Here is a 20362-nt window from a genome sequence, read left to right as displayed (position 1 = left end):
AAGAAGTTATGCTACTAAAACCATCTCTATGATTGCATTGTTTTTACAGGTCCAAAAAAACACATTATAAAACCTGTAATTTCTTTGGATTGGAGTGAATGGGATGAACAGACTTTCCAAAAATAATTCGTGTTGACCTTTAGAAGAAGCTCCAGCAGATGGTGCTAAATTAACACACATAGACTGACACCAACACGTATACAACCTATAAACAAAGATGAACTGTACATAACTAATACTGTTTCTTTACGTCATCGCCTTTTCCAAGTTGTTAGTAAAAAGCAACACTGTTATTTTCCTCTTTGAGGTTTTACTGACACTAATAATTCACTGCCCAAAATGAATACAAATGTATGTCATAACAGGATGACAGGATGTCTTGGATGTCTGAATTTAAATTAGCTATTTAAAAGTCCCTGCTGCTGTGTCAGAGATCTGAACTCATATTCATAGGTAATTTCATAGAAATGTAAAGTAGCCTATTCCATTGTTTTGCCATTATGAGGCAACCCCAAATACTGAGAACCCAAATATTCACAGTTCTCTGTAAAGGCTTTCATGACCAAATTTATTATCTGTATGTGCTTACACCCCCACCCCTACTCCCCCTTTTAATATCACAAGAAAATAATGAATAGTCTAGACACATCTCAGTGTCAGACAAAATGTTTGTCATTATTTCTGTTACTCTGGCAGAGTCTGTATAATAGGACATTTTTTAAAAGAAAGAATTTTGCAGGAATGAGAACACTAAGAAGATACATATTCCTGATCCATACATCACTATTTTCTTAAGCAAGTTGATAATTTTCTTATTGTTGATGCTTATATAAAGCTTAATGGAACAGTTTACCCAAAAATTAAAATTTACAAAAAAAAAAAAAAAAAAAATTAATAACACCCTAAAGCCACCCAAGATGTAGATGATGTTTTTTGTTTTGTTTTGTTTTTTTGACTGAAACTGATTTGAAAAAAAAAAAATAGCATTCATCACTTGCATCTAATGGATCCACTGCAGTGAATGGGTGCCATCAGAATTAGAATCCAAACAACTGAAAAGAGCATCACAATAATCCACAAGTAATCCACACCACTCCAGTCCAGTCCATCAATTAATCTATTGAAAAGATGCATGTTTGTAAGAAAGTAATCAAAATCATTCACTTCTGACCAAAATACCAGTCCATAATCAATAATAACACAGAGAAATGTTTTGGACTTTTTTCACTTAGAAACAATCTGAAATTATCTTGGAAACTTATTTTTTTTGCATACGTCTCTCCTGATTCAGAAAGCAGTATTATAGACACAGTTTATTATAATTGATAGCCTGAAGTCGATTACTTGTGTATTATTGTGATGTTTTTATCAGCTGTTTGGACTCTCATTCTGACGGCACCCATTCACTGCAGAGGATTCAGTGGTGAGCAAGTGATATAATGCTAAATTTCTCCAAATCAGTTGCGATGTAGAAACAAACTCATCTACAACATGGATTGCCTGATGATGAGTTTTCAGCAAAATGTCATTTTTTGGGTAAACTATTCCTTTAAAGCTTAAGCCTGCAGCAAGACATATTTATGTTTAAACATTAATAGTTCTGTAATATTGTAGCAGCAGTGTTGATCTTTATTGCAATGCAGATTATTTCATATGTTGTAATGGACAATTTTTCTCTCAGAAAAAGTTTTAGAACAGAATATTAATGATTTGTTTTCCCTTTTTTCCCTCAACCTATGAAATATCCCAGAGTGAGACTAGCAGTGTAATATCAGATTTCAGATTCCTGTCTGAGCAGAATCTCTTCATAATGACATGTCCTGGATCAGTCCGCTATCTGTGAGAACTATAAGTGCAGGTCTTACTCTAGACTCTTTTCAGTGCACTCTCTGTTCATTTTTCCTTCTCAGACTTTTTGGGAAAAGATACACCATTGAATTTCCATAGAAGAAGAGATCCTGTCTGGGTATTAATATGCACATATGACGCAAGGTGCATTTTTGGGAACGTAAAAGCATACACTAAAAATAAAAAGCCATAAATGATGATCAACAACATTCCTTTGTGAAATGTTCCAGTGGACATGGCCTGGATTTGAGAGAGTGATGTCTTCTGTTCATCCCTGCACACTGTCTATGATCATCAGGCTTGATTCAAAATAAAACTGGCTACTCATTTTTATGAAAATTCAGACATCCTGTGTAGTTTGACAGACCTCAAAATGCGCAGATTAAGTTGTGTTCTTTTCTGTCTGGTTATCGTCTGGTTTGCATTTGAATAAAATGCGTTCTCAAACATCACAATCGGGATAGTTTCATCTAAAGCTCATTATATGGTAGATGATTTATCATGTGTCACATTAGCCCCAGGAGAACCAGAAGAGGTCACTGTCATGTCAAAGCCCAGCCAGCCATCTCCAGAATAACTACAAAGTCACTAAATGAGCAAATTCTCACATTGTATTGCATTCATTTTTGAAAATTTTCCTCAAATTCACTCTTAAAAATACAGGGTTCTTTATAAGGTTCAAAGAAGAAACTTTAACAATCTATTGCAAATTTTACATTCCACAAAAGGTTCCTTATAATGAAAAAAATGTTCTTTAGATTTTAAAATGTTCTTCACACTAAGAAAAAGATGGTTCTTTTAAGACTGTTAGTGTTCAGTGAAGGGTTCTTTAGGGAACCAAAAATGGTTCTCCTATGGCCTCACTGTGAAAACCCCCTTTGGAACCTTTATTTAAAGATAATTTAAGAGTATAAATGAGCTGTACTTTATAATAATAACACTTGAGACAGATCTTTTTCATATATTACCATGTTTCTGTTTGATACAGTCTTCTCCCATTAGTTCAAAGAGTGGAAAACTGAACTGTACTTCAGTGCTGAGAAAGTTATGATTTATTAAGCTGCTGTTTAGCTCAAGTGACCCGTTACACACACTGGCTGTATCTTGGGTGTGATTTATTGAGTAGATCTTTAAAAAACAGATATAGCTGTTCCAAACAAATCAGGTCCAAATTAATGGTCCATCAGTGTTCAATTCATACACTGTAAAACGATTTTTCCAAGTAATAAAACAAAAATTATTGGAGTATGTTTGATAAGAAAATGCAACTTCAGTCTTTCTACGGTACTTCAAAGTTACATATTTAATTAAGTGTACTTTGCATGTGATTTGCAAAAATAATTAAAAAGAAAATAAATAAAATTGTTTCAAAGCCAATCCTACACCATTTTTTTCAGTGTAGTTTCAAAAGTTAAATATAAAATATGACAAGCTTATTTTCACACTCATTTTCAAGCTTGTTACCTGATTGCTCTTCTCTCCAGATGAACTTTTTCACAGGTAAAATATATCAAAATATTTGCATAAGAGTGATTTTGTATGTTGTTTTTAAATTAGAATATCTGGAATGAATTCTGTCCTTGTGCCATTACAGAGGCAATTCATTCAAGTTGAGGCAATTCATCACGTGTTTTGGTATAAATTCATTATATACCCTACAATATGTAGTGGCCAAAAAAAATAAAATAACGTTTTTAATATTTGTGTACATTTTGCTGTGTCATTAATTATTTTACATGACTGTTTTACTGTTTAAATGTTGCTGAAAAGCCATTAAAGGCTGTTAAAAGGCAGGTTCGATTTGGACTACCTAAACTGGGGCATGTTGTCTATAAAGGTCAAAATGTGTTCAGTGACCTCTGTGTTTTGTCCTGGGCTGTGGACAAAACACTTTTGTGTAGCCAATGATTAGAGTATGTGTCTACACAGAGACCGACTTTCAAACTAAATCTACTCTGAGAAATATTTACTGGAGTAAAAAGTGTGACAACCAGGGCTGGTTTGTCACACTTTTTACTCCAGTAAATATTTCTGTAGATCTTTAAAAAAACATATATAGCTGTTCCAAACAATCAGGTCCAAATTAATGGTCCATCAGTGTTCAATTCATACACTGTAGAATGATTTTTCCAAGTAATAAAACAAAAATTATTCAGCCCCAATTTGAGTGACCCAAAATCAGATAAACACTCAAAGTGTTTGAAAGGAATGCCAGTTAAACATCTGTCCAAGTGCTGGCAGTGTAAGATGTGTGCATAAGGCTCATCTAAAGATCTAAAGGAGGAGGAACAGAATCAACAGCCTCCACTCAGCGGGCGCACGCGCTCGCTCGCGCGCTTAGCCCGCCTGCACACTGCTCATGGATTTGGCGCGCTCAGAAGTGTATTCAGCGGACATCTCGGCGCAAGTGGTTTGTGTTGACTTCTCGCTCTTGATGCTGAGGACTGCTCGGAACTTACGCTAAAGAGAGATATTATTTATGAAACCAGCAAGAAATGAAGATGAACCTCGTAAACAACTGTTTGGCTTTCCTCGTAGTTTGGCACGCGCACGCGGTAAGTAACGACCCTACCTGCGCCGGTATTTTTGAGTTACTCAGCCTCAGGTGCGTGCATTCAGCTGTCAATACGGGCGATGTGTTTTCATAAGGGCCGTGTTTCAGTAAATATGAAATTTTAGTGAAAAGTGCAAACACTACAAATGCGAGTTTTCTCAACTTTTGGTTTTGTATATTGGTTTTAAACCTAGATCAAAATGTTTAACCAATACAGTGTCCTCCAAACTACTATATTTTAGCCATAGCTGTTAGGTAAATAAGTTAACACTAAAACCATGCTTGCATGTTCGAGGTATCAACTGTATAATGAAATGAATGAACACTGTCTTCAGTGTTTTACACAAAGGTCATGTCAAGTTGTCACTTATTAATATTATATTTATAGTATCAATTTATGAATTACACAAATAGGAGTTACATTTCAAATGTTTTTTAAGCAATTGAAAAGCTTTATCAAGCAGCTTCCTGTTATAAAAATCATAGAAGTCATCTCATTTCAGCTTACAGTAGCCACAGTTTGCCAGGTTGATCTTAGCTCTGCTGATCTATTATTGAAATCTGCTAACTCTAAATGACCAACCTGGTCTAGCTAGAAATTATGTCAAAACCAGCGACTATCAGAAGAATAGCACATAGGCTAACTTTTATATTTTTGTGAATCATTTTGTGCTTTGTAATTGCTTTACTTTTTAAAAAGCATAAAATTGGCTGTCTAATGTCAGAATAAGTTGTGACAACAAACCCTATTACAACATCCACGTTATTGGGGCATGTTGTCACAGAAGGTCAGGTACATTCTGAAGGTACATTCTGAATAAATCGGAATTTTATGTCCAATCTAAGGTAACCACAATTTTTTTTTTTTTTTTACATTTGGTTTATTGATCTTCGCTTTGCAACAACCTCTTAGCTTTCAGTTCTGTTGTGCTGTCCACTCTTAAACAGTTTCAGATTAAATTACAATTTAAACGAGTCTCTCAAATATATTAAAAAGAGACATAACACAGTGTTAGAACTGGGTCAGGGCTATTCTAGACAATGTCTCTGTGGTGATTCAGGTGTTTCGCCCAAAGGGTTCTCACAAAAAGACTCAACGGGGCACAAGCTACTCAATTTCTTTCTGTGGAGTATAAAACTGGTGGCTTGCAGACAAATAAAAATTTGTCTTTCCTTAATTTAAAAAAAAATTATTTTCCTTAAATATTTTAAAATGCATGCAAAAATACTTTAAAAGTACTATCAACATTGATCTCCTAATGGACTAAACGGTCACAAGAACAACCAAATATTCATAGTACAGTCTCTAAAAACAAGTCGTAATATCTCATGCATGAAACAGAATGGTTATTAGATAATACAAATTAGCAAATAAAAATAATTTAGTGTTGTTTATGCTTTAAACAAGTGAAAAGTATCTAATATTTAAGAAATGTTCTCTGAAAACAAGTCTCATGCAATTTTACTTCTAAGGTTGATTTATGTTGTTTTAAGGCTGGTTAGAGTTTTTTTCTGAAAAAAGTTACTGGTCAAAAAAGCAGGTTAAAAACCAAGGTCAAAGATAAATTGTTTAGATGCAGGAAAATTGATGCACCACAAATAAAGTTATATAAGGTTTACAAGCCATTGCTGTTAATCTCGTTTTAAGTAAGACAAAGCTTATCTATTCGAAAGTCCATTATTCAGTTACTTATCTTGTAGATAATCAAACATTTCTTTATGACCTTAATTAAAGTGCAACACACTGTCCATATGGCTGCATCCCCAGAGCCACAGATACACCATGTAACACACTTACTTAATGTTAGAATGCTGGAGAATTGTTCAAATGTAGTTCATATCTGTGTAGTTTGTCTTCTTCAGGGTTTATGCAAAAAGAGGACTTGGATGAGAATTGAGAATGCACTCAAACATAATTGTTCTGTGTGCAGCATTTCTCATATTTATATAAAATAAAATGTTCTTGTTATACCACTTTTTTTATTTTATTTACAGGGATTTGTAAAACTCATGGAATTTCTGCTCCCAAAAATCCTTATGATTGCATCCATAAAACTAGGTTTTCAATTCATGGATCAAGAGGTATCATCAGATACTGAAGACATATTACATTACACAGAGATCCCATCAAAGCTCCGAGAGGAAGTTATGTGTGGTTGTGCTCTATTAAAATTCAATCCATTCAATCCCTGACCAATTTCATACAGCAACATTTAATGCCATTTTTTATTTTGCTACTCCTTGTCCTCCTGTGGTATGATGGTATTGTATCATATTTCTGTGACAGGCTTTTGTGGACCTGAAAAATACAATGTTTTAGTTTTTTTTTTTTTTTTTCTCTAAAACAAATCCCAACCTCCTATGCTGTACAAAAATGACAATAATCCAGAAGATCTTTTTCCACTCAATACTTTGAGCACTCATGGAAGTTTTTTTTTATTTTTTTAATATAAATTAATTAATTATAAAGCACAGAATGATTCGTGAAACAACATAAATGTAAAAGGTAGCCTATGTGTTATTCTTTTGATAAAAACTAGGGTTTGAAACGACAAAAACAATATTCCATTAGGTCTTTTCTACTAAATACTGTGAGTAATAATAATAAAAAAAGAATTTCTGCATTGTTTATGATAGTAATAACACAGCTTTTCGTGTGTTGCACAACTTTTTAAACAAAGCAACAAAATCTCAGAACGCTGTTGACCTTGAAATGCATTTCTTATTGTCATTATGAAAGTTTTAAATTACTTTTAAAGCGATGCTTTATGTTGTTGTGTGAGAAATGGAAAGTTGGCTTGCAAACTAGAAAACAGTTGCACAACTGCTTTTCACCATAAACACGAGACCACACATTCTCAGATAATCAGATGATGACATTTGCGAAGTTTCATGCTTTCCAGCTGACCCACTTCAGTTCTGTAAAGGTCTGCCAGAATCCAGATTCGCCTCATGCAGCTTAAGTCATCTTGACTGTGTCAGAAGAGAAACAGATTAGCGCAGAAACACATCGGCAATCATTAAACTTCAACAGTCACACCGCTTTTGTGTGTGGCATTTCAGAGCAAAACCATGTTTTATGTACTAACCACCCGCAATCCAGTGTAACCAGATGCTGTCTGTGCTGTGCTTTGTCATTGTTTCCAGTGAAAATAAAAGATTAGTAACGACTTTTCATTGTAAGTAAATTTTCCCCATAACCTTCAAATAAATTTGTAGTCTTAAAAAAAAAAAAAGCATGGAAATGAGTTTGTTGGCAGTTGCTCTTGTGGGGTTTAAGCATGAGCGAGCAGGAAACTGTGTCACATGCACAGCTCTAAAGAAGGATGCAAAAGGATATTGCAAACAAAATAGGGTGACTGAGTGACATCTTTGTTAAAAAAAAGATTTAAATGCACTGGACATGCTGCCACTCTAAATGTGACTCTAAATATTATGGCTACTTCGTCGCACTGTAAGGGTCAAAAATGATTGATTTTTCTTTTATGTCAATTTTTTTTAGGACATTAAGTAAAGATCATGTTCCATGAAGATTTTACTTTTTTTGCGACTTTGTGACTTTTTCACAGAAATGTTAACCATATTTATTTGAAACAACTTTTAGAGCTCTGATTATCTCATTTTGACATTTTAGTTACTTGCATCCTCATCACTTAGTTTGCTTTTAGAAAGCGCCACTCTCAGGTGCAGCTGTTTTACATGTTTATTGCACCAGATTCTCCCCTTTCAACTGCAAAGTCTCCATTGTTTTTCCCAACAAATTATTTCTGAAAAACATGTCAATTCCCATGAAGCAGAAAGATGAGTCAGAAATGTGCCTGGGTGACCGGCTGCTAAACTGGGACAACAGACTTATCAGCCCTGATACATGTGATGCACTGTCCTCACAAATGTCATTCAAATAAGATATGCAAAAGGAGCTCATTTGGATATTTTTAGTAGTGCTGAGATGTTTGGATTCAGAGTTTTGGTGATCCACATATTGAATCCATTCTCTCTCAGTGGAAGCTGAGAAATCGATGAAAAAACTAAAACCTGGTGAGAATGTCAAATGTGTTTTCGACTTGGCTGTAATTGCTCTCAGCCAGCATGCATTTGCCCCGACAGTAAATATCCAGAATAATCTTGATACAATAACTCATACCATTAGAGTATGTGGTGATCTTACTAGCTGTGATATATAGGGAAGAAAGCCCCGCTCTCGTCAAAGATGTAGCTCAAGATTTTGAAAGAGATGAGCAATGACAGACTAAAAGTGTAGGCTTATGTCCTCTTCTGATCTGGGGCTGATTTGTCTGTGTGCTGCTCGCTTGGAAAAACCAGAAGCCAAAGTGACTAACAGCTTGCAAACACATAGATAAGACGGTGACCTTGCATTAAAAACATTTGGGTTTAAATATGTCTAAATCATTTTTAAATACATGTTCTAACTCTTTTACGTCACACAGAATGCTCGTATTTTAAATTTTTTAAAATCTACGTTTTATTTTCAAACAGTATTGTATTGAACAGCCTGTATTTTCGGAATGATTCTGTATTATTTTCCCCCACATTTATAAAGCAAGATGAGTTTGTTTATTCATTGGAAATGATTTGGTGAAATTTATCATTACATCACTTCTTCACCATAGAATCTTGTGCAGTGAATGGGTGCCGTCGGAATGAGAGTCCAAACAGCTGAGAAAATCATCACAGTATAACATAAGCAATCCACACGATTCCAAACACTATGTGTTTGTGATGAACAAATTTATAATTTTTACCTTATCAATTATTTTTTTTGGTACTTAAAACTGTTGTTTCTGGCTAAGTTGAGTCTTCTGTATATAATATTGCTGTCCTGTGACAGTCGTCTTGTCTGATTCAGGAGAGAAATATGCTTGGGTCAAGTACTGTTTAAAAGTACAAACAGTCTAAACCAATTTCAGACAAATATGTTGTGTGGATGTTGTAGGACATCAAAGGGGGAGTTTTTCACTGGAGGAAGCATTATTATTGATTATAGACTCTTACTTTAGCCAGAAGCGACTGTTTCAAATCAAAGCTCCTTGGATTTGTTTCTCACAGACATATGTACAGCCTTTTGCTTCCCAAGACATTAATCGACGGTCTGGAGCGATGTGGATTACTTGTAGATTATTGTGTTGTTTTTATCATTCTGACGCCACCCATTCACTGCAGAGGATCCATTGGATGCAATTGATTTAATCCTACATTTTAAATCTGTTCTGATGAAGGATGGCCCTGAGAATGAGCAAATCGTTTTTTGGATGAACTATACCAAAATGGACAATAAAAATATTGTTTAAAAATCAATTATATTGAAAAACACTGACTGAGACTTTTTTTTGTTTGTTACTTCTTGGCAGGCAGTAGCATTGAGATCACACGGCTGATTTTCTTTCCTTTGCCCCCTAAGGTCAGCGGGAGACATGCACACTGTCACTTTCTGTATGAGCTGCAGATGGCTGAGAAGGAATGTTTGGGCTTGCTGGCAGATGGGCTGCCTCCACACACTAAAGGTACTGTATTAGTTCACGTGTGAGTGCACACGCACAGTATATCACCTTCTAAATCCACTTACAGTGTCTGTTCTGTACAGTATTTTGAATGGCCAGAATGTGAAACAGCATTTCAGTCGGCAATCTTTGAAAGATGTGAAGTGTTGTGTGTATTTGTGTCATGTTCCCCATAAACAGTACAGTGAAAGAAATGTGAATGAGCTCTAGCCACAATGTTTGTCCTACATAATTAGTTAATGTCTCATTGTTTTTCTGTTGGCATGCAGCGTTTGCTCTGGCAGATGTAGAATCACATTTACCGTTGGATGATAGTGGTTGAGTAGCTTTTGGCTCCAGCTTTTAAGGTCAATGTTGAATTTTATATTTAAATTTGTTTGGAATGGACATGACCCACATGTAGAAGCCCATTTTCATTTTTGAATAGTTTTATGTCTCACAATTGTGACATTATTTCTTGACTTTTTTTATTTTAAACTTCATCTCATAATAATATCTTTTTTTAGTGTTTTTGAAAGAAGTCTCTCATTTTACAAACACAGTAAAAACAGTAATATTGTACTATAATAACATTTTCTATTTTAAAATGTATTCCTGTGATGGCAAATCTGAATTTTTAGAATCTATTACTCCAATCTTCAGAATCACATGCTTTTTCAGAAATATGCTGATTTGGTTCTTAAGAAAGTTTTCTTATTCTTAGCAATGTTGAAAACAGTTGTGCCACTTAATATTTGTGTGGAGCCTGTTATACTTTTTTTCAGGATTCTATGACGAATATATATTCAAATGAAGAGTATTTTTTGAAATACTTTTTTTTTTTGTTACATTATAAAAGTCTTTATTGCCTCTTTTGATCAGTTTAATATATCCTAGCTGAATAAAAGTAGTAATTTATTTCAAAGAGAAATCTTAAAGACCTCAAACTTTTGTATGTGTTTTTGTACTTCATAAAGTGATCTAGCCAAACAAAATTGATTTAAGTGAGCCTGGATGAAGTAACAGAAGATATATCACTTTTTAATGGTATAAAGGTACTCATAGATTTATGATGAGAGCATGCATATCCTACATTGAAGCTTTTAAAAACCCAGATGTTTCAGAGATGACTCAGTGTTACTGATGCCTGTGTTTCAAAGGACTGTGTTTGAAAATGTTCTGCTTTTTCTCAGCTCATATCATCGCTGGTCATTGGCCAGCAGTCAATAACCATGGGGGACCAGCTTCAGCATTTGTTTATTTATCTGACAATACTAATATTAAACAACTACATTTAAAAGAAGAAGCCAAACACACTATCAATATGCAGGCATAGATCAAAAATCTTTTCTTTATTTTTAAACTTTTGAAGTGTATTGTACTTTATGCTTTGCTTCCACTTCGGAATAAAATCTGAAGTGTGGGAACGACCTTGCTTTGCTTGTGTTTGCCTTTTTGACAGTTGTATGGTGTCCATCAGTGGACAGATGTTCCAATTAATGGTATTTATTTGGCAGTAAATACACACACGACTTCGCGAAATGAGTTACAAATCCCTCTGGAGATGACTGCAAAAAAGCAGTTTGGACCACTTAATGTATCCCACATTAATGATGATTCATAAAAGGACATAGTGGACTGAGCACTGACCAATCAGAGACAATGTTTACTGTGTCTTAAACAATGCTTGAAGAGTGGCATATTTTCTCTTAGTTTAGATTCCTTATTTCCTCTCAAAACAGCCGGCTGTTTCAGAGAATTAGCAGCTGTTTAAAGGAATAGTTACCAAAAATTAAAACGCTGTCATTATTTACTTGCCCTTGTGACATTCCAAACCTGTGTGACTTTTTCTTCTTCTTTGGAATACAAAATATAAAATTGGCTTTGGCTCTGACCCCAAACTTTTGAACAGTAGTGTATAATATAAAATATTTTATTTATTTACTTCTCCATTTACAAACTGGGAATGGGCGACTGGCCTCTCAAGATCCAAAAAGCACCATAAATGTTTAATAAAAGTGAGAAATGTGACTCGTGAATAATATTCCAAATGTGCTATATAGAGTATTCCACAAAAGAAAAAAATCATACAGATTTGGAACCACATGATGGTGAGTAAATGATAAATTATGAATACTACAAATTATGTAGTAATGCCAAATTGTACATTTTTAGGTCAATTATTCTCTCAGTAGGCCTTCATAAAGAACGGCATGCCCTCTTTGCTGTGATGTTTCTGAGAGAGTTGTAGATGATGATGTATGGTGGTGTGATGTCATCATCAAACCTCTTTGACCATCTTTCTATTTATGTCCAGATCTTCACAACACACTCATCTAACCATAAATGCTGGAATGTGTCCTGTCCCTGTGGGCCAGTCTCATGTCATCCAGTTACTTTCCCCCCTTTTTTTTTTTTTTTTGGTTGTACTGTGGTATCTAGCCTATGCTAACTGAAAGGCTAATTTGAGTAATATTTGTAGGCTTGGCTTAAAAGAGAAAACATATTTAAATACACTCAACACATAAAGCAGAAAGACTCTCAAGAACATTAGTCAATGAATGCGGATTCTTATCCTAAACTAAACATTTTCCCAGGTTCCTGTCAAACACATGTCAAGTTTCTCACGTGCATTGCTATAGTAATATTACTGAAAGTTCTGCTATTTCAGCACATTTTAAGATCCAAATGTGTTGAGCTTTTATATTGTTTTCTGGTTCTACCTCCTTACAGGTTGCAGGGGGATCTGGGACAATATCTCTTGCTGGCACCATGCAGATATCGGGGAGGTGGTGGTCAATACTTGCCCTGCTGCCCTAAAAAATTTGTTCACCAGAGATGGTACATTTTACTTTAATATCTACAAACTGTCATTTATCCATCTTAACTTGATGCTGAGAACAAAACCGTCTGATTTCATGCCAAATGAAAAAATGAATGGTTGTCACACACTCAGAAGCATCTGGGGAACCACTAATTGCTCTTTTTAAGATACTTCATATTTTAATAATTGTGAAATTGGATCTATTAATGAAGAAATGGTTGACAGTCTTTCAAGAACTTATAGGTTACATTTTGTAAGTTCCTTTAGAGAAGCTTTCCTTAACCAACAGATGCCTAGATGTTCTTCAAAGGGTTTCACCTGATACAAACCTAAACTTGTTCTGCCATCGAATTACGCTCTAAAGCCCGATTTTATGAAGTTTATGATTAGTTCTGCTCACATGTGCTCAAAAGTTATAAGTCCAGCTTTTGTAAATAAATAGTGTGAACTGTGTTGATTGTGAGCATGCATACAGTATGTGAGTGTGAGTAAATTAATGAGGAAGGGAGTAAACTGAAGGCTGGAGTGAGTGAATCATGTCTTTCCCCTTCTGCTCGGACATGCTCATTGACCCGTGGACCCGAGCCGATGGCACAGAACCAGCACACCCTTTCTTCCCTACAGAGAAGTTTTCTGTCAAGCTGCAGAGTGTGGCAGTACATACAGCCCTGATTCCCCAATCAGGCTATTTTCAGTCCTTGTGAGCCTTCTAACCTGCTGGCTCTGAGAGGTCATGCAGGAACACATGAACACATGGTGCCGCTGGATATCCACACAGTTAGGGAGCCAAATTATCCCAGAACATCTGGAAACACATGCTGACTTATGGTTTTATAGAATACGATTATCATTTCCAATCAAGCTTTCTAATGTATGGCTGAACTTTTTTAAATGAATCACCGTCATCAGCATCATTTATGCTCCATTAGCTGTTTCCCCAGATATTATCTGCTGTTTTTTTCCCTAAAGTAGCTCTCAAAAAGCAATGCATTGCACTTTCTCAACCCAGTGTTCGGAGGAATATATTTCCAATCATTTGACAGGTTAATGGATTGTAAGGGGTAGAACATATATACAGTATATATAACTTGTTCTCATTATACGAGGTAGATTCAGGTGTTTCGGGGGTTCTGTGGGCAGTAAATGGTTCAGCCTCCCTCTCCTCTTCCTCAGCTGAGCTCATGTATATTACATCCAGGGTCCAGTTTTAGAGGAAGAAAGTATGTGGTGTGTGTTTATATAGTATATGTGTGTCTGTTTGTGTGTGTGTGTGTGTAAACCTAAAATGGATTCCAAAATGAATCACAATTATTTTAGAAGTAGCTTTTAACTGTATTAAGACAAATTAGCATATTTTGTGGGAAAAGTATACATTTACTTACAGAGATGAAGAATATGAAATTAATAAGTAAATAAATACTTTTCCACTTTCAACTTTATCTTAATACTGTAAGGCATATTTATTGTGAAATATTTATTTATATAAAAAAAAATTCTATAGACATTATGTTTATTCATGTATAATAATTAGAGCAGATGTGCTCACTCTCCAGTGTGTACTAATAAAGACAAAAACATTAAAAAATTATTCTTTGAACAAATTATAACAAATAGTAATATAAAATTAACGAAAACCATAAAATAGTTGTTACCTGAAATTTATTTTTGGTACTTTTTTGATAATGGTAACCAAAAATAATATATAAAAAACCTTCATTTCTCATTTTCATTGTGTTTATCTTGATATACTAAAGTACCACTGAAATTAAATTAAATGAAAACTGAAAATTATAAAACACAAAAGATAATCTAAAAGGTAAACTAAATTACTAAAATGTTACTTTAAAATATTAATAAAAACAATAATATTGATAATAATAAACTTGATAAGTATACCGGTCCAAAGATTATCCATTTGATTAGAAAATGTAATATTGTGAAATATTAGTACAATTTAAAAAAATGTTTTCTATTTTAACATAATTGTCAAATTTAGGGGTCCTCAAAGAAACAAAAAAACTGGATTTCATTACTGCGATACACCTGCCTTCTGTATGGTAGCCCTCTGGAGGACCTAAAAAATGACCACGTATGGCCTTCTTTCTGTCTTTGTTGCTAATGTCATGTTAGACGTGAAGGTTTTGGACTGATGTGCCATCCACAGAATGGAAAGTAGCTGTCTGTCAGGCTTGTGCAGCACAGACCTCTGTGCCTTTGCTTTTGTGTTCCTGAATGGCAGTCAGAAGCAGCAAAGCAGTCCCGCATTGTGCTTCCGCAGAGCACTTATGCTCGTGGACAAATGCATGTTTGATTACCGCTCTGACAATTTCAATTCAAGATAAGAGCTCACATGATGACGTACATTAGCGGATCCCTGTGAATAGGACGAATAAGGTGCTCCAGGATTTCAATGATGGGTCAGTTAGCACTTTTATAAAGCCTGAATCTGTCTGTTTGTACAGACAGTCTCTTTTGTTGGGCTTGTGTGTGTTTGAGTGTCTGTATGCACATGTGTATGTTCTGATCTGCATGGCTGGGTGTGTGTGAACATGTGTGGGTGTGTATTTGGGGGATTTGTTTCAGGCTGGACACGGACAAAAATAAATCTCCATGTTGATACATGTCAGGGGAGTTTACATTCTCTCTCTCTAGCAAAGTGATGTAGTTGTGCTCGCCCTCATATCTGGCCCGATGAAATGCCATTAAATATACATTCTGCTTTCTTCTGAGTCCTAAAATATACATAGAACATACTCATGTCACGAGAAGCTCTGAGTTACACGTTAGAAGTAGCTGCACTGAAGTGTTTTTATTTTAACAATCACATTGGTAATTGGTTTTAGGAAATATACAGAATTATCTTCTTTTTGTTTTGTAGGTCAGTGTTCTACTGATCAAGTCCAAAGTGTGTTAGATTTCTGTGTGTTAGTTTTAATTATTATTATTTTTTAATTAAATAATTGAATGCTCATTAAAGCTGAGGCCATTTTTTCCTCTCTGGGGAAAAAAAATGAACCAGAAAAAAAAGCTTCCAAATTAAAATGATGAATCCTCATAAAATAATTTTTCATACTAAAATATATTATATATAAGCTTGTTTCCCACCAAAATGAAAAAATAAATAAATAAATAAGGTCATTTTGATTTTTTTATCTCACAATTCTGACTTTTATTTTCTTGCAATTATGAGAACAAAAAATGAATGATTATATATAAATTCAGAGACAATTGTGTTCTTTGGTTTCAGTCATGGAATAAAAAATATTAAATATATTAGCTTTTATAATAGATGGATAATCAATAAAGCTTTTATTTCACACTTCATTTTTTTCACAATTGCAAATTTATTTCTCACAATTCCAGTTTTTCTTCACAGAATTGCGAGTTTATATTTTGCAAGACTAATTTTATCTTTTTATTTAAAAAAATCTGAATTGTGACAATTACGTTTTAAATTTCTTTGGCAGAAATGGGATTCCATAATTTACTCTGTGCAAGTAAATGAAAATGTAATTGTTAAACGATATTTTGTGTAAAGTATTGGAGTAATAAAATTGACCATGACTTTTTAGTTTTTTTTCTCTTACATTACAAAATTGCTAAAACATTTTTTTATAATTATACGTTTTATTATTATATTTTATAATAAATACAATTATACGACTTTTACATAATTTTCCAATAGTTTTCTGGTATGGTTTGTTTACTTATACAGGTTGTCTCCTCAAATACAACTGGGATAGAATAAAGTATTTTAACATGTTATCTTTAAAATGCATTGTTCTTTTGTTCTTCACTCTATCCAGTACTATTTTTAAATCAAATATTATGTTTCAGCCAACTGGTTTTCCTTTACAGAGGTCTGCTGGGAGTTGTAATGTTTGGTTGATGTGTAAATGTGTTCATGTACTCTTTGTTATCCTGCCAGCTGCTCCTCTCCAGGTGTAATGGTGATCATTGATGCAATGCAACGTGTAGGAGGCTGTTGTATCGTTACCGAGAGTATTAGCAAGCCTACACACAGACACTTTAATGCATGAAACACACATTTTCTGTATTTATACTTAGCACTCAGCCTATGCATCTCAGCCTTGACTGAATGGATCATTGATGTACAATGCTATTCCATTATCACCGGTGCCATATGGATTTACAAGTATAATGAGTGAGTGCAACCCATGTAGCTAGAAATCCCACCTAAAGAAAAGGCAAAAAAAAAAAGAGTGTTCACTAATCAAAAGGGAAAATGTAAGAAATTCTACTGCAAGCCTATTTTTAGAACCATTAAGAATTTTGCATGGTGTATGCAGTGTACAGTACATTCAAACCCCTGATTCTCATTATGACCCATCTCATACTTGTTTTCTCATTAACATAACTTGAAAAAAAAAATGATATTACTATGCTGAATATATACTTTTCAGTGTAAACAACATTTGTTTTTACTGCCTTGAATTTAATTTAAAATAAATTACATTTATTTGATCAAAATACAGTAAATACAGTATTATTGTGAAATATAACGTTTTAAGGAGCTGTTTTCTATTTAAATATATTTTACATTTCAGCAGTCATTACACAAGTCTTCAGTGTCATAAGATTCTTAAGAAATCATCAAACAGAATTTATTTAGAATTAAAGAATTAAAATCTTTTGTAAATGTATTTACTGTCAGTTTGAATCAAGGTAATGCATCCTTTGCTGAATAATTTAATTCTTAAAAAAAAACGTAATAAACAAACTTTTGAACAGTAGTGTACTGTATATGCAGTATTTTTGCTCTAAAAATATAATTGTATAAAAGTAACTGAGGGTTAAAATGTATTTAATTATCATAAAAAATAATGCCAAAAATTGCAGTGGTACTAAATGTAAGCTTTGTTTTATTCATGCAAAATGTTTTGCAAAATATGTTTATTTCTTTTGATTTCTTGGCATGCTTTATTTAGCATCACTCTATTCTTGATGAATTTTTTGATTAGCTTATTTTTGTTTCGTTTTCTCTGATATCTCGGGGCCCTCCGGGAAGTGCATAGTTGCGAAGTGTTACCTACCAAAACACACACTAATGCTGGTTGTCAGTCTAAATTGCCATTAATCAGTCTGATAAACTGGCCGCTAACAAAGCAATGTCTGTTTGTTTTAGGCATCATTAGCAGGAACTGCACTACGGAAGGCTGGTCCGACGTGTATCCCAGCATCAACAGCGTTTGCTCTGAGCCCACCCCCAATCCAAGCAAGGTGAGAAACTGTATTTATGCAGTCAGATCTTACTCAGAATTGAAAATAGGGCTTTTGATTGTACACAGTGTTAAGGATCATTGTGCTAAACATCCTGAAGGAGTTACACATGAATGGCAGTGGTAAAGGAAGATATTTGGTCTGAAAGGCACTGTTGTTCTTTCCAACCACAGAAAAATCACTGTGTGTGGATGCTGAGGGCGCTACAGGACCCTGAACCTTTTAGTGCCCACTATCCAGCCTGAATCTATGCCAGCTGGGACTACCTGTGGGGCAATGTTTGTGTGCATTTGGAAATGCAAGTGCAAGTGTGTGTTCATGCGTGTGTGTTGACAGAGACAAACAGTCACAGAAAGCTGGCTCATGTGTATTTCCATGGGGTATTTTAATCAAATTGCTCTCCATATTATATTTCTTAGGATCCTGAATTTAGAGGCAAATCATTTTAGATCAAGATCAGATAAACTGGTAAATTAGACCAGTGAAAGAAAAAAGAAATAAACTATAAATGTCCAGTAACATGTAATGTTTTGTCTTATAACAAAATTATATTCTCTCGGTTCATGTCATGAAACAGCCAATTGCCCAATAACAATAAATTAAATGTGCTATTGTGTTTTATTAACTCATTATCTACATCAACCCTAAACCTAACATTACAATAATACAAATACAGTAATTAATTGTTATTCAGTGTGACCGAAATGACGCAATATTGCACCTGCTGATGTACAGAAAGTGTAGTTAGTTATTCAGATCAAACCATGTACAAAAGATTCCGTCTTTATTAATATGGAAAATTAGTAGCTGATTTAACTATTAATTAGCTGAAATGTAACTGATCTTACTGTGATTTATTTTAGATCTATACTTAAGCTGTAGTGACTGAAACACCCGGCAGAGTAACAAGAGCATCAGGGGACATCTCATAAACCCAAGTCTCCTTACCTTAAAAGGAATGAAAAATGGAAATCTTTCCAATGTAATTTTTGTAAATCATGAGATTTTTTGGCTTGTTTTCAGCTTGTACCCATGGCTGGTTTTGACATAAGATTTGTTGCCTAATTATGTTTTCATATCTTTATTTATCAAATAAATACTCTTAAAAGATCAGTGCTATGTTATGGAGGTAGGGAGTCCAGAGAATGCAGGGAATTAGAGGAACATTTGTGACATTGTATGTTGGAGGTTGTATGGAGAAACTGTCATTTTGACAAAAAGGAAATGTCTCCAGCATAATCAGATGAAACCTCCCCAGTCTACTAACTTAAACAGCTGTCTGAAGGAAAGACCAGGATTCACTACACGGACTAAGTAAGGATTTAAATGCAAATGTTAAGTATCTCATACCCTGTTTAAGTTATTATGATAAATAAATGTCCTTTTAAGTATTAAAATGTCCCAGATTAACACAAGTCAGTTGGCAGGAGTTAAAGTTCAGGCCAGGCATTTTGAATGTAAAATTGTACAATTTAATCAATTCTGATGCAGAAAAGTCTTGGTTATACACCAAAATGACATTAAACTGCACTGGAGGGAGTAGTGTATTTCAGACAAAAAAAAAAACTTGAAGATGACAGAACTCAAATCTGCTTTAACTCTAGTAAGTTGAAACAAAATCAACTTTTATTAGGGATTTTCTATAAAAATTTCAGCATGTGTGTTTTATATTCTTTCTTCTGTCATGAGTGTGTGGTTTTGGGTGTTCAGGGACACGCATCGTCTCCAGCAGTGAGGGCAAGCGCCTCTTATGACTGGATAAACAGCCCTCTGAAGCGCAGAGAGTTGTCAGTATGACTTGAGGTGATACCAAGGATCAGAGCAGACATGCTGAGTTGCTGACACATCGGCCTGCTCTGATTGGCTTTATGTTGAAAGGAGATGCGTGCCGTGACTGAAGCAGCCTTGAAATGGTGCAAATCTGCTATAGACACATAAACAGGATGATCCAGCATATAAATTGGATTTGAACTGGATTTCATTACAACCTGTTTGACAGCTCTGTAAGCAGAGCAACAGATACAGCTTCACAAATACAGCAGCTTGTCCATTTAATTAATTTTTTTTTTTTTTTTTTTTTGTGGAAGCCCATTTCCATGTCAGAGTATCAAAAATAAGAGAAAGGGTAATTGACTCCCCATCATCCTTCCCCCTTATTTATTGACTTATTTATACTACTCAAAAGTTTGGAGTCAGAAAGATTTTTTTTAAAGGTTTTTAAAATAAGTCTTCTATGCTCATTAAGAATGCATTTATTTGATATCAAAACCAGCCTACGTTAATGAGCTCAGGCATCATTGGCTAAACTCTTCGTTTGTAACAAACACATTGTGGTTTATCAGAGTCAGCCTTACAAGGAAAATCTTGTTTTATGTTTTTCTTGCATATTGTTCTTTA

General features: G+C 34.4%; 1 protein-coding gene across 2 annotated transcripts in view; it reads left to right on the top strand.

Annotated features, from left to right (window-relative positions):
* The first annotated feature begins 4099 nt into the window (after positions 1–4099).
* vipr2 (vasoactive intestinal peptide receptor 2) overlaps positions 4100–20362 on the top strand; it is a 31797-nt gene continuing 15534 nt past the window's right edge. The window contains exons 1-4 of one of the 2 annotated variants that reach the window (XM_052543278.1): positions 4115–4403; positions 9822–9924; positions 12634–12741; positions 17871–17965. In XM_052543278.1, the coding sequence (XP_052399238.1) occupies positions 4344–4403; positions 9822–9924; positions 12634–12741; positions 17871–17965 (366 nt within the window). In that variant the 5' untranslated portion in view covers positions 4115–4343. Of the gene's footprint in view, positions 4404–9821; positions 9925–12633; positions 12742–17870; positions 17966–20362 lie in introns of both variants that reach the window. The other variant, XM_052543280.1, reaches the window with a different exon arrangement.

The sequence above is a fragment of the Carassius gibelio genome, chromosome A24 (genome assembly GCF_023724105.1).
Source record: "Carassius gibelio isolate Cgi1373 ecotype wild population from Czech Republic chromosome A24, carGib1.2-hapl.c, whole genome shotgun sequence".
Taxonomy (NCBI): Eukaryota; Metazoa; Chordata; class Actinopteri; order Cypriniformes; family Cyprinidae; genus Carassius; species Carassius gibelio.
The sequence above is the reverse complement of the archived record's forward strand: the minus strand, read 5'-3'. Positions and strand labels throughout refer to the sequence as shown.